The sequence below is a fragment of the Galendromus occidentalis genome, unplaced genomic scaffold, assembly GCF_000255335.2.
Source record: "Galendromus occidentalis unplaced genomic scaffold, Mocc_1.1 scf7180000076319, whole genome shotgun sequence".
Taxonomy (NCBI): Eukaryota; Metazoa; Arthropoda; class Arachnida; order Mesostigmata; family Phytoseiidae; genus Galendromus; species Galendromus occidentalis.
This window is the reverse complement of record NW_003804308.1, coordinates 600,345-620,165: the sequence shown is the minus strand read 5'-3', so window position 1 is coordinate 620,165 and position 19,821 is coordinate 600,345. Positions and strand designations below refer to the sequence as shown.

General features: G+C 50.2%; 5 protein-coding genes across 5 annotated transcripts in view; 3 read left to right on the top strand and 2 right to left on the bottom strand.

The window, feature by feature from the left end:
• Positions 1-92: 92 nt before the first annotated feature.
• On the bottom strand, positions 93-720 carry LOC100902764 (U1 small nuclear ribonucleoprotein C). Its single transcript, XM_003738780.1, has 2 exons — positions 481-720; positions 93-371 (listed from the first exon to the last, which is right to left on the bottom strand). Exons 1-2 carry the CDS (start codon positions 619-621, stop codon positions 93-95), a joined length of 420 nt encoding a protein of 139 aa, XP_003738828.1. The 5' UTR covers positions 622-720.
• Positions 721-2,040: 1,320 nt separating this feature from the next.
• On the bottom strand, positions 2,041-2,720 carry LOC100897327 (U1 small nuclear ribonucleoprotein C). Its single transcript, XM_003738746.2, has 2 exons — positions 2,499-2,720; positions 2,041-2,389 (listed from the first exon to the last, which is right to left on the bottom strand). The coding sequence occupies exons 1-2, from the start codon at positions 2,637-2,639 to the stop codon at positions 2,096-2,098; spliced, it is 435 nt and encodes a 144-aa protein (XP_003738794.1). The 5' UTR covers positions 2,640-2,720; the 3' UTR covers positions 2,041-2,095.
• Positions 2,721-3,952: 1,232 nt separating this feature from the next.
• Positions 3,953-6,835, top strand: LOC100897182 (osteopetrosis-associated transmembrane protein 1). The gene is made up of 7 exons (XM_003738745.2): positions 3,953-4,279; positions 4,794-4,868; positions 5,081-5,282; positions 5,445-5,562; positions 5,691-5,920; positions 6,018-6,180; positions 6,299-6,835. The coding sequence occupies exons 3-7, from the start codon at positions 5,082-5,084 to the stop codon at positions 6,406-6,408; spliced, it is 822 nt and encodes a 273-aa protein (XP_003738793.1). The 5' UTR covers positions 3,953-4,279; positions 4,794-4,868; position 5,081; the 3' UTR covers positions 6,409-6,835.
• A 1,487-nt stretch (positions 6,836-8,322) lies between these two features.
• Positions 8,323-10,104, top strand: LOC100902619 (osteopetrosis-associated transmembrane protein 1). The gene is made up of 6 exons (XM_003738779.2): positions 8,323-8,421; positions 8,645-8,893; positions 9,151-9,268; positions 9,394-9,611; positions 9,726-9,888; positions 9,986-10,104. The coding sequence occupies exons 2-6, from the start codon at positions 8,657-8,659 to the stop codon at positions 10,102-10,104; spliced, it is 855 nt and encodes a 284-aa protein (XP_003738827.1). The 5' UTR covers positions 8,323-8,421; positions 8,645-8,656.
• A 5,935-nt stretch (positions 10,105-16,039) lies between these two features.
• Positions 16,040-19,821, top strand: part of fry (microtubule binding protein furry) — a 40,197-nt gene continuing 36,415 nt past the window's right edge. The window contains exons 1-2 of the mRNA XM_029113117.1: positions 16,040-16,332; positions 18,390-19,437. Coding sequence (XP_028968950.1) covers positions 18,787-19,437 — 651 coding nt within the window. The 5' untranslated portion in view covers positions 16,040-16,332; positions 18,390-18,786. The remainder of the gene's footprint in view (positions 16,333-18,389; positions 19,438-19,821) is intronic.

Sequence of the window (19,821 nt, the reverse complement as noted above, 5' to 3'; positions counted from 1 at the left end):
ACTTTTTGTTAATTAAATAGCAACAACCTTTTATTTACACTTTTGTGGATATAGTCTATATCCACAAACATGATATAGTTAGCTTTGTATTTTCATTGGACATGAAAATAAAGCTGGTTATGCCACTGCCCTTGTGGCATCCCTAGTGGTCCTAAGCCCGCGGGTCCCATTCCAGGAGGTCCCATGCCTGGTGGTCCAGTACCTGGGGGACCAATAGGAGGAGCACCAGGCATCGCCATGCGTGGATGCGGGGGCATCATCATCGGGCCCTGTGGGTATCCCGGAGGACCTCCTTGGGGTGGAGGAACCATGGCACCCCTCGGGGGCATTTTTCCTTGTTTAAAAGCCGCCGTAGTCTGGTCGATCAGGTTCTGTTGGGCGAGAAGGGAATACTGTGAGCCTTCCTCATAGCGAGGTGATAGCAAAGTGGATTTCGAGTGTGGTCAATGAAGCGTGTTTCCGACCAGAAACACATCTTACCTGAGCTTGATCCTCAACCCATTTCTGGTAGTAGAACCGCACGTTCTCCTTATGCTTCCTTCCGCCGCAATGAGTTTTCCGTACCGACGGGGAATCATGGGTCAAGAAAGTGTCACAATAATCACAGTAGTACTTCGGCATCCTGAACTTCGGGAGCGAATGACTTCCCAACAATAACTCTCTTCGATCGGTCCGGTTCCTCCGTCAGCTCCGATGTTTCGAACTGTTATTCTTCAGAGTGGACGGAGTTTACATATTCGAGCCCAGAGGAGAGGGTCCGAGGACGAGAGCGCGAATTTCGAAAAAAGGGAGGCGCAGAGGTCTCTCCGCAACCCACAAATCTCGCAGAAGAAAGGTTCTCGGGTGTCTGATGCGAGTCGGGTTAAGGGTCGAGAACGTAACAGGCAGCACCTCGAAAAGCCGAATGCCTCCTGACTTCGCTTCGGCCCATGAAAGGAAAAGTGGGGCGAAGAATGGAGGGTCGACATTCCAGATTCCAGAGTATTTTTCACAGCCTCGCATCGTCAGATCCTCAGTATGAAATCCCTCGTTATATTCACCTAATTACCTGATGCAGCAATCTCTGACGAATGATTGAGGAATTTCCGACTGGATCGTCGAATTCGTCAGACTGACGATAGGTCCAGACTCCGCAGCTCGGAGTATGAACCCTCCACAAGTTCACGAAATCTGGGTCGATTGCTCGCACATGATTGAGTCGAGAGCCACGGACATTGCAATCGTTAGGCCGTAAGAACACCGGTTTCTACGTTGCGTCTCTCAGCGACATTGTCACCCAGCGCTGTCGGAAGCAGCCAAGGTTTTGACCCCGCGCGCACCGGTCCTTGTTGTGGGCCTCCTTCGAGCTCGGAGCCTGCCCGGACGCTTCGGGAATCGTTCGGCTCTCGTGAATAGAGAGCCCCGAGATGCAGTAAGCAAGAATTATCTTCTGCGTTCGCACACGAGGAGCTGTTGACCGTGCATTTATCAGCCGAAGGCCTCCGTCCTTGTTTGGGTACATTGTACCGTGGCTCTCGGAGTTCAGGAATATCCTCTCAGAGCAGTTGTTCTCAAAGTTTTCCGGGCCGCTGAAAGCTTCTAGGGACTCGAAGCATTAGATCCAAGGACCCTGTGGACTCTCTCCAATGGGCTGCTATGGAGAGCCGAAAATCGCCATGAACTCCCAGGAGTCTCTGTATACCACCTTGAGAACCACTGTCCCAGAGGTATCGCACAGAGACCGGATCAGTGGATAACAGTCCAGACTGAGTAAAGAGGCGACATCTCGCTGTGATCGCTTTTTCTCCGAGGATCATGCTACTCATGAACCGCGAGAACTATGCGTCATTCATCGGGTGGCTGAGCTGCTTCCTCGGATATGAGTTCGCTGGTCATGGTCACTATGCCTTGCCAGCAGAGCTGCAACGCAAAACAGTCTCGCGGCTGACCGATTGGAGAGAGCATCCTGGGAGGAAGTTTCTAATGCCATGCTGCTGTCCCCTCTGTACTCTCCAAAGATCAATGCGGGATGTTAAGATAAATGACAAATCGGATGAATGGCATCATTACAATATTATTCACAGAAGCTTTCATACAGTTCTCTCCCTGCCTCGTATCAAAATAAGAATCTGATCGGTCCCATAGGAGGCATGGGCATTCCGGGCATCCCTTGTGGCATTCCTGGTGGTCCCAAGCCCCCAGGTCCCATTCCAGGAGGTCCCATTCCTGGTGGTCCAGTACCTGGGGGACCCATCGGTGGTACACCAGGCATGCCCATGCGCGGCGGTGGGGGCATCATCATTGGACCTTGAGGGTATCCAGGAGGACCTCCCTGAGGAGGGGGAACCATGGCTCCTCTCGGAGGCATTTTTCCTTGTTTGAAAGCCGCTGTGGTCTGGTCTATCAGGTTCTGCGGAGCATGATAGGAGGAGTTTAGCGCTTATCCACAGCATCGTGCCAGAAGAAGACGGTTAGCATGCAGTCGATGAAGAATAGAATCTGAGTGAAAGCTATCTCACCTGAGCTTGGTCTTCAACCCATTTCTGATAGTAAAAGCGCACGTTCTCCTTGTGCTTCCTCCCGCCGCAGTGAGTTTTTCGCACTGACGGGGAATCATGCGTCAGGAATGTGTCACAGTAATCACAATAGTACTTCGGCATTCTGAATATCGGACGTGGAGGCCTGATCTACTCCGCCGGCTTCGCCGCCAGCTTGCGACGGGATATACGAAATCGTTGATTGTTGCTCTGTTTAGTAAGCACAAGAGAGGAGAGCGCTTGAGCAGACGAGTCGTCGTGGGGAGAGGGGTGAGCAGTGAGCAGCAAGCCAGGCGAGAGCACGAATTTCAAAAGCGGCACAAATCCAGGGGGGGTTTCGCAGACTATCTCCTATTCTGAGGTAAGAAGCTTTCCGCCGCCTGCCGGCGGCCGGCACCCGGGACTCCGCTCTCTTCAGTCTTCCCGGTGCAAAATTGCCACATAGTTAGATGGCGCTGTAGTCAGCTCGGTGCGGCTTTCGAATTCGAAACTACGAGACTACGAGAATCCCCCCGGGGTGAGAGGAACCGAAAGGGTGATCGACTAGACATGAGATTCTGCTTGTGCGCTTGAACGCGATCAACGGGCCTACTTTTGTACGCTTGTACGTTGCGCTTACGAGAAGTACAGGGAGTAAAACTGCACCGAAATGGAGTCTGTCGACGGGAGAGGGGGAAGACAATGATGCCGATCATCTTTGCGGGAATTTCGAGCGGGATCGGGCGGTCTTTACCACAGTTCTTCACCTCTGATATTTTGATCAAAGGGAATCGGGTCCACGGAGGACCACGCCGGGATCGCGAATGACAACACCGGGATCGTGACGGACCACACCGGTATCATAAAGGATCAAACTATAACTATAGAGAACAGCACCAGGACCACGGAGGACAACAGTGGTCCCCACGGTGCCGAAGCTCTCCTCAGCTGTACGGTTTGTACGCTTGTACGCATTCTCGAGATAGCATACAATTGAACGTATCTCAAATCTATGGGAAAAGCGTACAAGAATTACGCGGGATAATTACGCGGCTTGAAACCATCGGATGCTCGAGGAATCTCCGATTCCCAGAACTCCGGAGCTATTCCGGAGCGCTTCAACCCTGACGATGGGTCAGAAAGTGGACCTATTGTGATAATGATTGATGAAGGAACGGAATCTTGGTGTAGTCTCTTCGTCTCCTGATCTTTATTTTGAAGATTATTGGCGTGGTCAGTGCATAGACCACTGTTCAATCCTGGAAAGCTGGTGACCAGCCTCGAGCGATTCCACGGTGCCATGGTCTCTCGAACCGCCCATGACCCATGACCCATATGGAAGATCAGAGAGTGGAAGGGAGGCATACTCAAAATATGTAAACAATAGAGTTTTGTTTACTATCTATTAGCCACGTGCTCTTTGCTAACTAGCCGCCGCTGATTCAGCCTCTGAATCCGCCATCTTGCTTCGCGGTCGAATGACGCAGATCTCGCCCGTCGACAGTCTTAATTCTTGTATGGCTTTACTCCGCGTCAATTTTGTTCGCGTTTACCCTTGAGCTGGAATACGAGCAGCTGTGGGCCATCATCACATACGCGCTACGATTGTACAAGCGTACACGTCGAGCCTCACGTTGATGGACGCCATGGAAACGATTACAGAGGAATCGAGGAACAGAGATGGGAGAATGAGTTCTCGTTGATAAATTCACTCGTATTGCCTCGAAACGGCCATACAGCCCACGGAGATCATCTGTTGATGAATTCGAATTATTCGACGAAAGGTCAGTCCGGTGCGTGGTTAGTGTCATCTCCTAGGTATCAGAGACCCGCGCCGTTCCTAAGTCCACTTGCGAGAAGCTCTCATCGCATGTCTGTCACCCCGATTCTCGGGACACTCGACTCGAAAATTTCTCAGAATGCTGTTCACCACAGAGATCGTTCGGAGACCCCGTCGTCTACGAAGAGCGCGAGAAAATTGCTCATACGGGGATACGGGGTACATTCGGGCTGAACACTCGGTCGTCCATTTTATTGCTTGTTGAACGTCGATAATTTCTCCAGATTTTCCGAGAATGCGCGGACAGTCACGGCGAAGAGTCCGTCCGATTAGTCCGATATCATCGATAGACTTATCAGATCGAGGAGGGTTCGACTAGATTAGAGATCAGAGCTGCCGTTCGAGCTTCCTTCCATATGTAGGCATTCTCTTAAAGCTCCAGCTGTTCACACAGACCTCGGAGAAGCTCGGGAGCTGCTTCATTCCTGATCTGACTCTCGTTCTGATCATTGTTCCAGCCGTTGTGTTCATCGTGTTCCGTGTGATCCTTCCAAGTTGTTTTGGAAAGCAATCGCAAGCCGTGGAGATTCCAGGTGAGTGACCAAGGCCAACGCCGTAGATCATGGAACCTCTGAACGCGTGCTGAGTCCTGACATACGTTCCGAGTGTACAGTCTAGAACTGAGGAAGTTCGGGAATCTAAGGCTTACAAACGTGTCGCCTCTGTGATGAGATGAGTACACCCACCAACTTCGGAAGGGTCGAGATGACAAGTTCAAGACTGAGAAGAGCTTTCTTTTTTTCAGAATGCCGTTCTTGTTCGTAATCCTACTCTTGCCGACAGCTGCGGCCATCAGTCAGGAATGTCAGAATTATCTCATGGGAGTCGCCTTCACTAACTCGCAATTTCAAGTTTGTGCCCTCATTAGAGCTAGGCCGTTTTCTGTTTGCACAATGTGTCACAGGGACTTCGCATCGGCCTACAATACCTTCATCGAGCTAAAAGATGTAAGATCCTGTATTCTCGTTCCCTCCTTCAATTCGATGAATCATTCGCCTAACCTCACACAAAAACACGAACTGACCACCTGACGATGTCACTAACCCAAATTTGGATCACTCACGCATTTCTTCCTTCAGTTTTCCAAATTTTCCCTCGCAAATTTCCAGGGTCGTGGACCCATAGAGAAAAATTGCAGTGAGGACTTGGTTTCGGGCGATCGAATTTCTATCATAAATCGCGACTTCCGGCACTTGACTTCGACCTGGGAAGACGCCAATTGTGATTGTAAGAGCCGTGGGATCTTTCTCCTTTATAGTAGAGGATATTTGAGAGCTCGCATATCAATTTGAATCCATTCGAGGGAAGACTGAACCCAATCGGAATGATGTCGAATGAAGAATTGGTATTTTCAGCCTGTCTTGTGATGAATAAGACCAAAGACGTCGTGTCTTTCAAAGTCTCGGAATCAACGCATAAGTTCCGACGGCTTTCGGCGCTCGTGGACGAGTGCATAGATTCTCAGCTTCAGAATAAATCGTTGATTTGTGACGTGTGTTCTGAACATTTCCGTAATCTGTCCAGCTTCTATGACAGCCTGAATGAGAAATCAGCCGGGAATATGTGTATGGACATCTTGGACACGGTGAGTGAGTGAGCATGCATTTTTGGCAAGCTTCGATCCTGGGGTACTCTGAATGCCTGAGTAAGTCTAAAAGTCTCTCGTGCTTCCTTATTTTCAGATGAATCAGACTCGAGTCGAGTGGTCGACCTTCGGATGCAGCAAGGTCTACCCATTAGATATCGAGGTTTGGATCTACGCTGCTATGATGGTCGTCCTCACCCTCACTTTCTATTTGGTTGCACGATTCTCTCAAAATCCGAAAGATGAAGCGATCATTGAAGGTGAGAATTCGATTGAAAAAACAATTATTAACAACGATTAAACAAAATTATTTATTTCCCTTACGGATATGTTCCACGATAACAATGAGAGCTTGCTAATATGTCTTCCTCACCATAGGGAGAACCCTCAAGGACCGCATGTCAAAGATCTTCCAAGACGACGGGTCGAACCTCAGCGTGAATTCTCAAGATTCTTTGCGAGTTGTCACGGGTGAAGTGCGACAATAGGTTCTAGTTTTGCTTCACGGAGAAAAAGACCATTCCCCCGCTCTGAATTCAGCGTCTGTTTACTTTCCGTAAAAATCACTATACCTGTAAATATTCAGGAGAATTGAGCTCCCGAAGACGCAGACTCCTTTAGAGAGCTCGAATTCGCTTCCACATTGGTTCATCAATCGGAAGCTGTAGTGGTCTATTCCTGCGTTATCAATCTTATAATTGTTCCGAAACAGCTTCCGAGGCTCTGTAGAAGTGGATTTCAAAAACATCGAAGGAGCACGTGTAGATATGATGTCTCAGCCAATTGTGACTGTTGCTGGCTGACAGTTTGGCTATATCGCTAGAATGGATGTGAAAACTTGTTACACTTTGTATAGTCTAGAACGTGTAGTCGCACGGAATGTTTTATGCAGATGTGAAGTGAAATGAAGTCGAGAGAAAAGCGAAAACTGGCCTCCTCACTTAATTATCGTCCGTGAAGGAGAGTATCCGCGGATGGAATCAGGAATCATGGTAGGTTGTAGCCATGGTACTTGCTCCCATCCGGTCCGTGGAGATTCTAGATGTCGACCGCCTGCTTTTCGATCCGGTGCGGGAGACCGATGAGGCCATCGGAGCCTGATGGACATCTCCGCGCGCAGCATTCTCGGTGCACGAGCTCGAAGGAAAAAGGTTGTCGTGGGCTTGGTGTAATCTTATCCAAGCAGTTCACGGATGTCTCTCCCCGGTGGGCGACCTATTTCCGCACTCGCTCGAGAGCTGCTCCTTGTTCTTCGGTGAGGACTTCTGGAACGTAGTTTGACGCTCGAAAAAGTCTGAAGCCGATCTCCGGCAATGGCATCCTCCAATAAGCAGGATTTCGCGAACAGTTCCTCGCGCAGCCATGGATGGGAAGGGCGAGCACGTTCCATGGGATACAGATTATGCCGTTATGCAAATTCGAGTGGAGCTATCGCCCTGAAAATCCTCCGTGAATGCAATACTCCGCTGCTGTTGTGCAACGGACTTCGGCATTCGGACCCGTAGCCGAGCGATCGAGAGGCTTAAGCAACATCCCGCACTCCAAGAGCCAAACAAGCGCGCCATTCAACATTCGACCAACTGTTCTGTTCACAGCGGTATTCTCATCCGTCCCCAGAGCTTCCGGCATTTGGCCACACATCAGTCGCGCCGACGCCGGCCGGGAAGGATTAGGCTGCAACCCTCCAAACTTTCCACGCTGCGACGTCCGGTTTCTGATACGTCCAATGAATCTTCGCTCAAAGTTAAGGCTCAGGGAAGAAAGTGATGATGCTTCACTTGCAATGTTCAGAGCGTTCCGATCCTCAGAGAGCGACTCTCAGAAAATCTGGTCGCGGGTCACAGCGAGTGGATAATTTTCGGGGATGACTCAGGCTCAAGAATCCGGGGAAACTTACCCATGGAACCGTGTCCTCTCAAACATGAGACCGCCCACGAGAATGAGCTCCATGTTGAGGGGAGGTCAGGGATTTATCGTGTTTTCGCTCACAGAGGCGTTTCTCGAAAACACTGGGACAGTTCCAAGTACTACGACGCCACTGTTGAGCATCGAAAACCCTTAGCCTCAATAAAATGATGCAGTTCATCTCCCAAAGGAGTCCGGTCAGAATTTCGTGGCAGTTAAAAAAAAAGGAAAACACGGCCTTATGTCTAGCAAAAGACGGCATAAAGATCGAGCGGACGCCGCGATTGGAGTGCTACGATATCTTCGCGGCTCTGAGATCTCCAACTTGAAGCTGTGCCTCCATAGCACCGCAGCAGATCTACGCGAAAAAAAGGTGCCCACCAGGTGGAGAGGAGCTCAAGGGAGACGACTCCCATTGCCATGCTCTCTCCTTTCGATTTGATAGTGACGAATCAATCGTAAGCCGATAGCTATCATAGACCAAAAGTTCCAGGCGGCGACTATGAGCTCAGCAAAGCTATGGCATTCGGAGATTTCATTGAATCATCCCTGCTGACTTCGATCGCCGTCTGGCTCATCTTGAACAAGCGAAAAGGGTGAGTTCAGAGGATTCTCGAGTTCCTACTCCCGCCGAAGCACTCGGAGGGCAATTCGTTTCTCATGTCGATTTCAGGGACTGAACGGTGCCTCGTATGGACCATCCCCGGAAGTGCAGACTCTCGAATCGTGCTCGGAGTCGTGTCGCACTAAGAGCAACAATGCCCTTATCCGGAAGTCATTCGGTACACTGCAGCTTCAGAGTCTTTGATCAATTTCCAGAGACCGTCTAGAATGAGGGATCGAGGTGATCTTATATCGTTCGTCCTCGCTATGGTGGCATTCGTTGGTGTTCATGGCGGAGAATTCGACCCGATTCCGCTGGATTGTCGACACTTATTGGATGAGCTCGGCGAAGTCTTGAAGACCTTCGACCAATGTGCGCTGGACAATTCGAGACCCTTCGAAGTCTGTCGTCAATGCGCCCCGTCTTATGAAGCCGCGTACAAGAAATTCTCCGACCTGATAAAAGTGAGGCTTCTCTCCAACATTTCGTCATTCCGCATTCTTCGAGGAGAATCTCTTGGAAAGGTCGAAGAACTTTCGGAACTCGGCAGCCGTCGCGTCGGATTTGAGCGGCCTGCGAGCATTCATTCATGATTCTTGCCAAGATCCGCGCCGGCTCAGATAGTGACGGCCGGAAAAACCCACCTGCGACCTCCGAAGAAGTACAGCGGGCTATTCCAGGAGATCACAGTCGGGTCACTTCTTGTGTTCTTGGTTCGCAGTTGAAAACTCCGGAGAGCCAGAAATGCCGCACCTTAGTGGAAGACGGTCGAGTGTCGCTGGTGAAAACAAGTTTCGCCCATATCGAGGAAATATGGAACACAGAGGGCGTGTGCGACGGTCAGTTCGATTTCGCTCAGGTGTGATAGGAACCTGATTCGATATCCTGATATCAGGAAGGGGGAATACCTGCATCCGATGTCGAAAATTTTCGACGGGGCAGCCCATCACTTGATCAATTTCAGACTGTTTCGAGCCGCAATCTTTCAACGTTTCGGCGAAAGTCAAGGTTTTTTTCGAGCTCCGAGATGAACTCTCTAGCTGCATTGACAGAACATGGGATTCCAACACCACCTGCACTAGCTGTGAAACGGAGTTCCGGAACCTAACGACCTATTTCGGCGACGTGCTGCGCTCGGGAAACCGCAAGGGTCATTGCTTATGTCTGGATATCCTCGATGCGGTGAGTCTCAGGAATCGTCTCTCGAATCAATCAAGGGGAGCAGTATGTTTCGAGCAGCTGGCATCACTTTCCTGCGGGATTTCGATCGCGAGCTTTCCCACCTTCCATCATCAGATGAATCAGACACGAACCAGATGGGGTGATCGTTGTTTCCTTCCGAGAGACAAACTGGACTTCCCGGTCATTCTCGCAAGTTCGCTGTCTTGCGTCCTCACTGCGGCCTTCTATGTGATATTGAGAGTGGCTCAGCTACCGAAAGACACGGAACTCGCACGAGGTGAGCATTCACTCGTTGAGCCCGGCTGAAAAATGGGAACCTTCACCCTGCCCCTCACTGATCTTGTTTGTCGCACCTAAAACATCCTTTTTTGCAGTCAATACACTCCAGAGCGTCATGTTCGAAGATGATTGTGAGTGTGCTGCGAGCGAGGACGAACCCTGCACCTGTACCGCAAAACAATTTTCGACTATAAATGGGGGTCCCGTTTATTGAATATGCGCCAATATATTATGGAAGGGGGGGGCAGACCCAGGGGAAACTCCCGAAGAGACGCTATAGCTCCCCATGACTTGATACGCTCTTGATCCAGGCAAGCGCACATCTAGGGTTCCCGGGAATATTTGACCGACAGTGTCTTACTCGGGAATACTTCCCATGATCACTCTTGCGTAAATGACTGCAATGATATATAGACATACATGATGACAGTGTGGGATAGTTACACTCCATGCGAACGGATCATTTCACCAAAGGGGTTGTCTCGAACCCCGGAGGTGAATCCACATGGGAAATTGAATGTGCGCATGAGCATCCTCCTATGGGGGCCAGGGAGTCCCGGGCGGGGGCAGCCGAGGTGTATCCGACTATTCGCAGGAGAATTTATTGAGAAGAGGAATTTATCGAAGTTCTAGCCTGCGAGGAGCCTCCGGTATCACGACGCTCTCTCTTCCTGCGAAAGGCACATGTAGAAGATCCTTGTGACTGACTTTCTCTGAGATCATCCCTCGTTCGCGCGGAAGGAGATCAGCGTATGGAAATATGGAAGATTGAAGGATCGGGTCAGCACTATTCCGCTTTGTGTACGCTCTCGCAGAGCTACATCAACAGACTAGCGCATCGAAAGCATGCCGTAATGCACGAGCCATGCCTCTAGAAAGTCTCATGACTGCCGAGGACTCGGAACCGATCGAGCAGAGAGCGTTCGAGGAGGACCACCGCACTAAGAACTGGACGGTTTCCAAAGCTCTCGGCGTGGACTTTTCCCCTACCGCAATTAGAGGGGGGTCGAGTCGTATATGCGCTTCGGTCGCGAATGTGCGCGAACGGCGATCGTGCCTCTCCTCGACCCCCTCCTCGATTACCGAGGTACATAGCTCCAAATTAGTTGTGCAAGTGATGCAACGGACGACGAGGATCGTGAGGAGAGGGACGGATACTCACTCAGCGACGATGTGTTTCGCTCCGGGGAGGATAAGGTGGGCAACAAAGTGCCGAATATCAAGGAACGTTCTCCATAGGGTGGCTCAGGGGGCTTCTGCATATCAAGCCCCGACGATACATTGGCTCCGAAGTCTCTGAATTCGATTTCACACCGCGCGATCCCACCCAACTTCGGTATTCTATAGGAACAATTCATTGGGAGCCCCTCTAATGGCCAGGCTCAAAGACATACATACATACATGACGAATGACGACGATCCCTTTTTCTCACCGTCCATGGCGGATCAATCTCACGGGCGCTTACTGAGCCCGTTCGAATGAAGTCATCGGAGTTTCTGAAAGATTACATTTCATCAGCGAAGCATCGTGATTTGAGATGAGTCGAGCGAGGCACGGGATCAGTGTGAGTTCACTAATCTCGCCCCGAGGGCTTCGGTATAGTCTCCATTTCGAGCTCCACACGATCTGCATGCGCCGCGTCTTGATTCGATCGTTTGCGACTCAGCGAATTATTATTCGTCGATTAGCGAGAATGTGAGCTGAGGAGGGGCGAACCGACCCTCAATGATGCGAGAAGCAGTGGCGACGGCCCAAAATCGATACGCCTCTCGATTATTCTCCTCTCTTTGGTTCTGCAATCGACCGTAACCTCGAGTTGAAGAAATCTCTGATTTTCATCCAGGTGAGCACCGATTATCTTCCCCGGTGTGATGGGAGACAGGAGAAGATATAGTATATCGTCAATAATCTCTCTCTCTCGAAGTTCCCGAATACTCGCTGGCTAAGATGGTCGCAGCTAGGGCTCTCTCTCTCTCTCGTGACTAATCTGTCGCGGATCAGAAGTGTATCGATTAGATCCAGTAGAGGATAGAGGATATGTAGGATCGGATTTCCGATCGATTGCCATCCTTCTCCGAATCTATTGACGTTGACATTCTGAAAAAGGAAACCTCTCCGGGCGATCAATTGTTTGCTGAGGTGAGGGTGAGAGCAGAAACTCTTGTCCTTCAATCTTGCATCTGACCTTGAATGCGTTCCTCTGCATGAGAAGTGCCCTGGCTTAGAGACTCGATCCCCGTTGAATACCCGCCCTACCTCGACTGAACACATCCTCTCCAGATCATATATATCGACAATTCAAAGACAAAAGGGGTCTTGAGAGGAATATATACGACAACACGCGAGGCAGCCGACTCTTGGCGCTTGCAAGAGCAGGAATGCTCAACACCAGGAGTCGACAACATGCCCGAGACCCTTCGATCGACGAAAGCTGCCCCAAATGCGGAGCCCCAGAGACAGACACCCACATCGTTCTGGAAGGCGAGGAAGGAAGATTCGACCCACAAGAATATTCCCACCGACTTGGACTTCACCCTGGTACTACCGCGAATGATCTAAGGAAGACGAAAAATATCTTGACGAAGTGGGCGGATGAATGATCTGTGGATGCAAAAAAATTCACCCCTGAAATGAAAGGGACCATATATATACGCATATTGAAGATCGAAATAAAATCAATAAAATCAATCAATCAGGGGTGTTCGGCTCAACGGACGACCGATCCTCAAAGGGAGAGCTCGTGCCTGGAAGGTATATTGCGCTGACAGGGCGCCTGTGACGACATCAGACTCGATATTCCGTGATCGAGGACCCGGGAAGCCAGTCGGACGTCTATGCGGTCTACATGTATACAAGTTTCATTTTGCTTCGTTCATTTAGGTTTTCAGCAGCGTCAGCCGCAGAGTTTCGCAGCCGCGGCTTTTGGTACTGGTTGGGGAATCCGAGCATCCGATCATCCCTCCCTCCTCGTTGCAACATCCTGAACCTGCGTCTCTGGGCGCGGCTCAAGATGAAGCGCTCGAGTTCGCCTCTGCGGCCTACCCGAGGGATCCTCCTCAAGTTCAAGATTTAGACTTCATTAGATCCGGACCGCGGAGCGCATCGACGCGACGTAAGAATGACAGCTGTCTTCCGGAACTTTGCAGAAATAGCCAACGTTAGCTAATTATTCGGGTGGCTGATAGAGCGGAGTCCGCTTTAATATCATCGAGTTTTCCGACTAGTCACCTTGAGTTGCTGGACTAATCTCCATAACGTAGAACTCTATGCCTCAGGAAATTAAATTACTCGGAAAAACAGATTCACATCCTATATCCCGAATCGTCCCACAGAATATTCCGGACTTCGGGTCTCTTAAGAATCGATATCATGACACGCGGGACCTGATCGCGAGGGGTAGTTGAGCAGCAGGGCATTTCTTCCGTGACGGTACTACCATCTTATCCTGATCAGTATCCCTCCGGAGCTTTTCACAGTCTCTGGACACGACATCGCCTTCGTTTGAGCGCGGTTTATTATACCGATCTGTAGCACATGGAAGTTTCCGCGGGGGAAGAGAATCAATGAAATATTAATGTATGAAGGTCGCTACGGAACTATCGAGACCGTGCTCAGTCATCTCTTTGCATCGACATAATTTTTCTAAAGGCGAGCAGGTTCGACGATATCAGATAGAACGAAGCAATAGGTACATCGTGAGCTCATAACGTTGACAGCACCGCATCAGGCAGAGAATTCGGAGGGTATAGAGCCTCGGTTAAGGGGAGTCCACGGTAAAATCGTCGCGGAGAGATCTGAGAAATCGCGGAGTGCAGCTAATGGCCTAAGGTTTGGAGCCGCTGATGTTAAAGGATAGGTAATACGACCTTCAAACCGGAAAACAGGTAGAAACCGCCCGACCGGTATAGAACTTCAGGCAAAGATCATCAGCACCGATGACGTAAGTCTCGCGCCAAAGTTTCCCGCCTCCAGTTATTCTACGGTCCGTTCTTCTCTCACGGAGATTCCGAAGATCGGAACACGCTCAGGTACTTTTCATTAAGCGGACGTACGATCCTTCGAAACGTTCGGCGTACTATCGTGCAGTCTCGCGCGCAAGCCCACTTCGGTGTCTGGTTGTATATGATGATCCCTTTCTTCGTGAGCGAGGGCATTCCCATAGAGAGGGTGAGAGGCATAATTCGTCGCAACCGCTGCTGCTCAGCCTGGTGGCCGCCACAACGATCAGGTTGAGTTGATGGAACTTGCTCTATCCTAGAGTTGGAACCACCGAAGCACATTGCGATTCAGTTGCCCTTGTTGCCGTTCCCCTCGTTAGTCTATTGCTTCAGACAATTCCACGCAGTGCAGTGCTAGCAGATACAAGCTGATCGAAAGGCAGAAACGATGTTTCGAGTGTAATGGGACTAAGTTCGCAACAGTTTAGTGAGCCACTTAAACTCAGGATTACATTGTCGACTCCTGTGCAAAGTCGCAGCTCAGCGGTAAGAACACTAGACACTGTGCTCATTCACCTGACTCCCTCGGATCGTGGGATTAAGAAGGATTCGTGTCAGACGGCCCCTACGCCAAATCAAGGAAAATTTTGAATGTAGTTCGTTCGTTGAGCGAAGTTCAGTGTGTCAATGATCTGAGAACTGAGTTCGGTCATTCAGATCAACAGAAAATGAAAGGGGCTCTCGCGCTGCACCGGGATGAAGCTCCTTCGTGGAACTTCATAGCTCCAGCAAGATCCTGGAGCACCTGTGAATAGTATTGCGCCTCTTGTCCGGTGTGGACTCGCTCGATCCAATCAAACTCGACGCAACCACCACCTGTCTAGTGTTCGATCATATCTCACGATGTCGAGCTCGATTTTTTCGTCCGTCATCGCAGTCAGATCTCAGACTGAATGGATATCTTCGATAGCTCGGTGATCTCGCTCGGAGACGATTCATGCCGTGGAAGGAGAACGTCTCTCCTCGACGCCACGGAATGAGTAATCTGTCCAATCATGTAATGATGCAAAAGCGTTACCAATCACTCCGACAGACAGATGTCACAGTCTCATAATAGCCGTCGAGAGCTAATGTCGCAAGTGACTTCAAGATAAGACTTTCCAAGTTTGGCTTCGCTCTGAATCAGCTGTTTGGAGACAGATTCGGCTGACCGCGTATGCGTTGTGATTTATGCACTCGTGGGAACCAGAACGGTGCTGAATTTTCTGTTCCTCCCGATTCCGTGTTTGAGACGAGTTATTAATGACGAAGTGGCCGGAGACCAAGGTACACCGAGGGCTGTCCGCCACACTCCCCCGTTAGTTCTCATGGCACACTTCGGAACCTGAGCGGCTGTTCCATGCGCATTATCTCGAACATACCCTGGAAGACGTCATTCTCTTCATCAAGCATCGAAAGCATTACCCATCCTCGCTATGAGATACATACATACGCGGACAGTGTTCGCGTGAGGTTGATGGAAAGCGAGTGATTTGTGGCTGAGGGTTGTAAACTCGTTCGATTCTCATCTATCACAGTTTGCAGCATGCAATTCTTTATTATACGTTCAGGGTCTACGTCCAAGTGACACCTGCGCTTAGAACAATGCGCCATTCGTATCCATTATTTCAGAGAAGGATAGGAACGATGACGATCACGATGATGATTATGTCTTACAACGATCAGCATTCTGAATATCCTGTCTCTTAGCCAGGGCTCGACAGACGTCTCTCAGGCCGAAGTTGTCAAATTCTAGGAATTGTCGGCTTTCGAATCCCAGGCTCGAGCGAGCTCTCTCGGCTAGCTGCTTTTTCAAGGTTGAGCCCTCGATCGATTCACCGCCGAATATTCTACAGCCATTCCAATAGCGAATTTTCGGATCTGCAAGGATTCTATTTTTCAAGTCCAAGAGAAACCCTCGTGGACCTATTCAAAGCCGGAATTCATTCGGGGAATGAATTTGCTTCTATTCAACGACCTTGAGCATGACCAGCGGGTTGTCATAAACTCGTCCGGTTCCCCGGCTCGGACTCTCCCTACGCGGATGCATTCACCAGGCTTCAGGGAACTTCGAGGAATAAATCCATTCTCTTTCATTTCCAGGCGAGAAATAGCAATCCAATGTGAGCTCAGAGCAAGCTAAGCTCATGATGGCTTCGAGATCGGTACTTGCGAATAGTCTCCTGCTCCCATGGGGAGCACGGAAAGAGAGGACCCTCCTCCAGAACGGGATCGCCGGAGACACTGATGTCAAACCAGGCGAGTACGCACTCCGGCTCCTTTTCGCCGAGTTTGCGTCTCAGGCAGAGCGGAAGGTGGCGCTCATTCTCACGGAGCCTCTGGAACGACCTTTGAGCAAGAGTCTTCAGCGTGGCGAGGATGTAGTATTCGACCAGCTACTGAGCACCTTAGGCAGCGTCGCTGAACATTGTTTGCCTTCACTTCTGAAAACGCTTTTCGCTTGGTGAGTACCCACCCTGTGTTTAAGTCTTCAATTCATCTTCTGTATCTACGTGAGCCGAATTTTCCAATCCGTTTCCAAGCGGAGTGATACGAACGTGTGGGACACTGAAGTGGCCTCTCGGATTCCCAAGGGTCGGAGTCACGAGTGTCTTTCAGAAGCCTGTGCGGTCGATCTTAGTTTCTGAAAGGACGTTCGCGAAATTATACGGCTCCATGCTCCATATATTGTCCGGCCATCACGAAGGTCGTCGCAAGCCTTGGATTTCCAAGATCCGAGGAGCCTTGCTATACCGTTCGCGATAACGACCGGTGACGACCCACTTCTGCGGAGATCCAGGCGTTTTCCAGACGATCCCTCTCTCGTATCTGGGAACAAGAATCAAATCCCCGTATTGTTTTTGTCGCATGGTAGCCGGATTGGAGTTCTTTTCGCCGTAGACGGTCGACACCCGGATCCGATATTCTGTGCGAACGCTAATCTACTTGGCCGCGTTAAAAGTCCCAGGCCATTCATCCGCCATCGCAGATCTTGAGGCTAATCCATGTCCTTGAAGTATTGTCACGGAGACAAAAGGAGGCCTTACGACACTTTCGCCGGGGACAAACGGCTGAATGAGGAGTATCTCGTCTTTTCGTTGACCGTTTTCGAACACTCGGCGAGACACACTGACAGCTCGTCTGTTTCAAAATCGCCCGCGGGAAACGAGGCTTCACGAAACATCGGTGCAAAACGCTGGGCTGTACCGTTCGCAAGTGTTTCGGCGATTCGAGCTATTGGGGTCTTCCCATCCGGTAGGGATCCCGTGTCCCGGCTAATACCTTCGAAGACGTCGATTAGACCTGCGAATTCGGCGCGGCTCGAAGCTGTTGTGTTAGAAGCTCGTAATCCCTCTCGACATTATCAGTCATGGACCTGTTGCGATCGAAACGACCGGCGTCTACAAGAGGCTGACGAACGAGCACTGGACTGGTGTGAGCGACTCTTTAAGCTTGCGCTTCAGATATGTTGGTGGAATCCTTTCAATCTACAGATAGCCCAAGCTACTTCCACTATATATGTACTTATATTCCCGAGTCTCCGAGGAGGCCACGGAAAGGAGTGAAGCGAAATCCTTCATTCTTCATCAGAAACAGTACTCGATCAGGGAACGCAGATCCAAGAGAGTGGCCGAGGGAATGAAGGTCCCGGTTCCCCGATGGGAAAGAATCGCTAGGGGGGAAATACACAGGAATAAATCGTGATCTGTGATCATACTCTTGAGCTGCCATTTGTGAACTATGATGATAATTTACCTTCGTGCGGACCGCATTGTTTCCTCCCGGAATCGAGTCGGTGTTTCTCCATGGGCGAGAAACGGTCAAGAAAAACGTGTCCCAGGTCCACGAGGAAAGACTCGGTCTGCCTAGAGGCTGTGCATCGGAATGAGCTCATTCGATGAGATGTCTGAGCCTGGCAACACAATAGCTCTCGGGTGAATATTGCATGGACATAGCTCATTGTCGATTGGACTGTGCAGAAACAAGTGACTGTTAGGAGCGTGTCTGCTGCATACGCAAGCCAAGCGCGCGAACGACTGCTCCGGCAGCAGCGACTACGCCCTCCTACGCAACTTGTTACGGTCATCGTTCATAAGTTCAAAGCTTTCGTTCTGAATGATAACACTTCGGTCGACACCGTTTGAATTTCGTCCACGCAGGTCATGGCGTGCTGTAACAATCGCTAGTTTTCTTCTCTGTCAAAGAGTACTCAGTCGTACTAAAGATTCACCACGACGATATTTTATCGCGGCGGTGGACGCCGCTGTAAGAATCGTTCCTTTGTCACAATTATAAGAGATCATGCCGTGTCTTGAGCTTCAATGAAATGAAGCACTTGACAGACTGAAACTTTCGAATCACAAACTGCCGCGTTCATCAGCTGCTCCGCGACTCGTCGGTGTTCCGGAATCCCGGACACGCTCGACAAGTTTTCGTAGTTGCGCTCAGCGGCTCCTAATCGATCCGATTGTCGAATGAGGCCGCCAATGAAACCTCTGTCTGACATTTCAATCATTCCAGGTATGAGAAGCAAGCCGTTGAAGGCACCTCAACTCCAACGCCCGCTCTCCAGGCCCCGACAGAATCACCCATAGCGAGGTTCCGGGCAGAATCGAACAAGTCGACGAAAGACTTAGAGAATCGATCCGAACATGACTATCTGCTTGAACGTCGTGACTTGGCCATTGAGTTCATCTTCTGTTTGGTGCTCATCGAAGTTCTCAAGCAGCTCCCTCTACACCCGGGTCATGAGGATCTGGTTCTTTACGTCGAAAGCCTGGCGTTCAAACACTTCAAGTTTCGTGAGGGTTTCCAACAGGGCCCGAACGCACAGAATTCCAACATCATCGCCGACCTCTACGCTGAGGTCATCGGAGTTCTGGCTCAGAGCAGATTCCAATCTGTGCGCAAGTGTTTCATGAGCGAACTGAAGGAGCTGAGGAGTCGCGAGCCCTCAGGCTACACAACACAGAGCATCATCTCGCTGCTGATGGGAATGAAGTTTTTCCGGATCAAAATGGTTCCGATCGAAGAGTTCGAGGCCTCGTTCCAATTCATGCAGGAATGCGCCAACTACTTCCTCGAGGTCAAGGACAAGGATATCAAACACGCTCTCGCGGGACTCTTCGTTGAGATCCTCGTGCCAGTCGCCGCTGCGGTGAAAAATGAAGTCAATGTGCCTTGTTTGAAGAACTTCGTCGACATGTTGTACTCGCAGACTTTGGATCTCTGCACGAAGAAAAAGCACTCGCTCGCTTTATTTCCTCTCGTCACTTGTCTCCTGTGTGTTTCGCAGAAAACTTTCTTCCTCATGAACTGGCATTGTTTTTTGGCCATGTGCCTCTCCCACCTGAAGCACCGAGATCCGAAAATGTGCCGAGTCGCCCTGGAATCCCTATATCGACTCTTGTGGGTGTACATGATCCGTATTAAGTGCGAGAGTAATACGGCCACTCAGACCCGTCTTCAAAGTATTGTGAACTCGTTGTTCCCCAAGGGAAGTAAAGCGGTCGTTCCTCGGGAAACTCCCCTCAACATCTTCGTGAAAATCATCCAATTCATCGCACAGGTTGGTTTTGAATTTTCTCGGTAAACTTAGGACGAAACTGGGGTCAACTCCTAGCGAGGTGAATTGATCACCGAAGCGAGTTCGGTCACGCTGTTGGACGCGAAAATACTCGAACTTCGCATTGCTGATCAAGATAGATCCCCGTCTTTTCGTCGAGATGCAGCTCGTTTGGATCGAAATCGTTTTTGCATCTGTTTCCATAAATTTCCTTCATTTGTTTCTGCTTAAGCACGAGCAACATCTCTAATGACCATCCAACTAAACGATGAGATATACAAATGAGAGGATAACCGCGGAATCGCTAGAGTAAACACCGAGTCGAACCCGATTAATTGGCATGCCCCTCCGTATGAGTTATGCGTAATATGCTGTGCCGCGACGAAG

What these genes read in the sequence shown, in the direction of transcription:
- LOC100902619 (XM_003738779.2), top strand. Translation starts at nt 8,657, where the DNA reads ATGAGGGATCGAGGTGATCTTATATCGTTCGTCCTCGCTATGGTGGCA. An exon ending in AATTCTCCGACCTGATAAAA is followed by an intron (nt 8,894 to 9,150) that starts GTGAGGCTTCTC and finishes CTTGGTTCGCAG; the next exon opens with TTGAAAACTCCGGAGAGCCA. An exon ending in CACAGAGGGCGTGTGCGACG is followed by an intron (nt 9,269 to 9,393) that starts GTCAGTTCGATT and finishes GATCAATTTCAG; the next exon opens with ACTGTTTCGAGCCGCAATCT.
- LOC100902764 (XM_003738780.1), bottom strand. Translation starts at nt 621, where the DNA reads ATGCCGAAGTACTACTGTGATTATTGTGACACTTTCTTGACCCATGAT. An exon ending in GGGTTGAGGATCAAGCTCAG is followed by an intron (nt 372 to 480) that starts GTAAGATGTGTT and finishes CTCGCCCAACAG; the next exon opens with AACCTGATCGACCAGACTAC.
- LOC100897182 (XM_003738745.2), top strand. Translation starts at nt 5,082, where the DNA reads ATGCCGTTCTTGTTCGTAATCCTACTCTTGCCGACAGCTGCGGCCATC. An exon ending in GGAAGACGCCAATTGTGATT is followed by an intron (nt 5,563 to 5,690) that starts GTAAGAGCCGTG and finishes TGGTATTTTCAG; the next exon opens with CCTGTCTTGTGATGAATAAG. An exon ending in GTATGGACATCTTGGACACG is followed by an intron (nt 5,921 to 6,017) that starts GTGAGTGAGTGA and finishes CCTTATTTTCAG; the next exon opens with ATGAATCAGACTCGAGTCGA.
- LOC100897327 (XM_003738746.2), bottom strand. Translation starts at nt 2,639, where the DNA reads ATGCCGAAGTACTATTGTGATTACTGTGACACATTCCTGACGCATGAT. An exon ending in GGGTTGAAGACCAAGCTCAG is followed by an intron (nt 2,390 to 2,498) that starts GTGAGATAGCTT and finishes CATGCTCCGCAG; the next exon opens with AACCTGATAGACCAGACCAC.